Source organism: Cherax quadricarinatus, chromosome 3 (assembly GCF_038502225.1).
Source record: "Cherax quadricarinatus isolate ZL_2023a chromosome 3, ASM3850222v1, whole genome shotgun sequence".
Taxonomy (NCBI): domain Eukaryota; kingdom Metazoa; phylum Arthropoda; class Malacostraca; order Decapoda; family Parastacidae; genus Cherax; species Cherax quadricarinatus.
The window spans coordinates 51,243,954-51,247,470 of record NC_091294.1 but is presented as its reverse complement, the minus strand read 5'-3'; the positions used below and the strand labels follow the sequence as shown (position 1 = coordinate 51,247,470).

The following is a 3,517-nucleotide window of genomic DNA, read 5'->3' as shown; positions in this document are numbered from 1 at the left end:
TTAGGAAGTGGAATAGTCTGGCAAGTGATGTAGTGGAGGCAGGAACCATACATAGTTTCAAGACGAGGTATGATAAAGCTCATGGAGCAGGGAGAGGGAGGACCCAGTAGCGGTCAGTGAAGAGGCGGGGCCAGGAGCTGAGTCTTGACCCCTGCAACCACAATTAGGTGAATTAGGTGCGTACACACACACACTAATATGCAGTCCACACACTTCCACACACATACTTGCATGCAGCCCCCACATTCTCTTACACTCACACTGCATCATGCAGCCCATATACATCCACACACACACTAGCATGCAGCTCATACACTTCCACACACACACACACTAGCATGCAGCTCATACACTTCCACACACACACACACTAGCATGCAGCTCATACACTTCCACACACACACACACACTAGCATGCTGCCTTAACACTTCCACACACACACACACACATATTATGATTTAGCACTTGCTCTGACACATACACACTTGTATGCAACACTCACACTAACACAGACACACTTATATACAACTCTCACACTTTCATAACACAACTGAGGCAAAATAAAAGTCTAGTTTGAGAAGTTTCAATTGTTATTCATAAATAAATAGCTTATAACAGTGGAAAGAAGTGCGGCAGAAGTGCTTTTGGTGACTCCACCTTGTGGAGCGTTGATCCCGTCCTTAGATTCCTGCTGGTGTTGAACTTGTCCATAGAGTGCTGCTTGTGTTGAACCCGTGCTGAGACTGCTGCTGTTGACAAACTCGTCCTTAGATATTCGTACACGTGTTGAACGCGTACTTAGAAACACTCTTACACATATTTAGAATCCTACACGTGATGAACCATTGCTTAAAAACACTTCTGCACGTGTTGAAGTTGTGCTTAACTGGATTCCCACAAATACTGGCTCAATGCTTCCAGTCACTTCCGTATGTAACTTCTTAATTACCGTGTACTTACCTAAAAGTTAATTGTATTAAATATCAACAGAGCAACAATTAAACGGTTATTCAAATAATTTGGTGATCTATGTCGTGTCCCATGTGTGTGACGTGTTTTATGTCGTGTGCGACGTGTTGAGTGTTGAGGCCGACGTGTTGTGTGTTGCACGAGACATGTTCTGTGTTCCGTTCGACAAGTTGTCCTGGTCGATGGCTGATACGTGTTGGTTCTGTGGAAGATCGTCGTCGTAGAGGTTGGAACCGCAGCTCCAGGCCTGCTGCAGGAGGTCACCCAGTTGGACGTCGTTCAGCGGGCACTTGGAGAAGTAGCTGTTACATTCGGTGGGGTTGTAGGTGTTGGTGCCGATGTATAGAGCGTGGATGAAAGGAGCGTTGTAAGATGTCTCAGTGATATTCGCAAACATATCTACCAGGACGTTCTCCTCCAGGGAGCGGGCATCTTCCTCCCTAGTCTGGAGATGACACAGCAGCTTCAGAATGCAGCCTTCATGATCGAGCTGGCCCACAGCAGACAGCAACAAGTTCTCCTCCTTGCTAGGGGGGTTTCGAATGGACCTGCCGTAACGTTGTTTGTTTGAGCGCTGGTGGGGGCCACGATACCGCCTCTTGTGGTACCGATATACATCGTCCCTACGGGAAGCGTAGTACCCATAGTAAGCAGCGCCTCTCAGAGCGGACAGGCCACAGAGGGTGGGATAGCCATTCTGGTAGTAGTAGTTGTAGTAATTACTGTAGGCTGCCACCGACGACACCACCATCAGTACCATGAACATCAGACCTGAGGCACCTGTCATCTGAAATAACTAGTAATGTCATAAATGAAAGAAACGATAACACATAGAAGTGTTGTATATTTAACTGTCAATTTAAAATTTGTAAAACAATTCTTACAAACCAGTTAATGAGTAGTGGAAGAGTTACCTAGTAAATTTAACAAGGAACAAAATTAATTAGCAAATATCTATATTATTATATCTTTTATGTGTAGGAGATATTGACGTTTTGATATTCTTGATGTCATTGTGCTGCCTTTTAATTTTTGTATAATTTAGAGAATCTTGGAATATAATAATAAAAATATCTTTAGTTTGTTCAAGTACATGTACAAGGTACACAGTCCCAGCTGACATTAATAACACTACTATGTAGAAAGCCCCTTGTTATGCTGAGCATTTCGTGCAAATTAGGTCAATATTATCCCAGGATACGACCAACACCAATCGGTAAGGAAACACGCCCAATGTTTCCTCCATTGTCGGGAATCGAACCCAGACCCTCAGAGTGTGAATTGAGAGCTTTGCCTACCAGGCCACGAGCCACCCATATATGATGATCTTCGGGAAGAATATCTAGTGTATTATTGTGTTACTTTTACTGAAACTCCTGAACACTGCTTCCAGCACAGGTCTTCCTTTCTTCAATACTCGCCAATAATTAATAGTATAAGACGGAGAGAAACCTTCTTCAGTTTTCATATCCAGCTTGTTGTCTTGTTGCAAATGTTCAATTATAGTTTAGTAGAACAAGTCACTCCTGCATCTGACATGTCTCACACAGGTACTGGCCGATGGAACAAGTCACTCCTGCATCTGACATGTTTCACACAGGTACTGGCCGATGGAACCAGTCACTCCTGCATCTGACATGTCTCACACAGGTACTGGCCGATGGAACAAGTCACTCCTGCATCTGACATGTTTCACACAGGTACTGGCCGATGGAACCAGTCACTCCTGCATCTGACATGTCTCACACAGGTACTGGCCGATGGAACAAGTCACTCCTGCATCTGACATGTCTCACACAGGTACTGGCCGATGGAACCAGTCACTCCTGCATCTGACATGTTTCACACAGGTACTGGCCGATGGAACCAGTCACTCCTGCATCTGACATGTCTCACACAGGTACTGGCCGATGGAACCAGTCACTCCTGCATCTGACATGTCTCACACAGGTACTGGCCGATGGAACCAGTCACTCCTGCATCTGACATGTTTCACACAGGTACTGGCCGATGGAACCAGTCACTCCTGCATCTGACATGTTTCACACAGGTACTGGGTGCAAAAGCAGATCAGATCATCACTGAACCAGGTAAAGTTCTTTCATGTATTGGGTAGTGGAGCAAGTCGCTCTTCACCCGGGTAAAGTTCATGCAGGTAGTAAATGGTGGAGAAAGGTACTCTTGAACCGGGTTAGGTTCAACCAAGTACTGGTGGCGGCGAAAGCCACTCCTAAACCGGCTTGGGTTCCTGCAGGTACTGGGTGGCACGACCCCCAACTTGGTGATTAATTAATTCTATCAAATGCAGAGGAAATTAAATTAATTAACTTTTCCAAGAAATATAAAAACCAGAAACGACGTCAGGTTAGTTCACTGATGGAAAAAATAGCCTATTATAGAAATATATAATAAAATCTTGAATGGTAACTTTCCTAGTTAATTTTCCCTTCAAGAAGATAATTTTCTCTTCAAGAAGATAATTTTCCCTTTAAGATCAGTCTCACCTTGAAGGTGTGGACTCAACCTTTTGAGACGTCGCACACTACT

The 3,517-nt window shown here is 44.4% G+C and overlaps 1 protein-coding gene across 1 annotated transcript in view; it reads right to left on the bottom strand.

Annotated features, from left to right (window-relative positions):
• Positions 1 to 611: 611 nt before the first annotated feature.
• LOC128706647 (uncharacterized) overlaps positions 612 to 3,517 on the bottom strand; it is a 2,921-nt gene continuing 15 nt past the window's right edge. Inside the window, exons 1-2 of the mRNA XM_053801600.2 lie at positions 3,475 to 3,517; positions 612 to 1,757 (exon numbers count right to left, since the gene is read on the bottom strand). The exon at positions 3,475 to 3,517 is cut by the window's right edge and continues 15 nt beyond it. Of these exons, the coding sequence (XP_053657575.1) occupies positions 1,059 to 1,757 (699 nt within the window). The 5' untranslated portion in view covers positions 3,475 to 3,517 and the 3' untranslated portion in view covers positions 612 to 1,058. The remainder of the gene's footprint in view (positions 1,758 to 3,474) is intronic.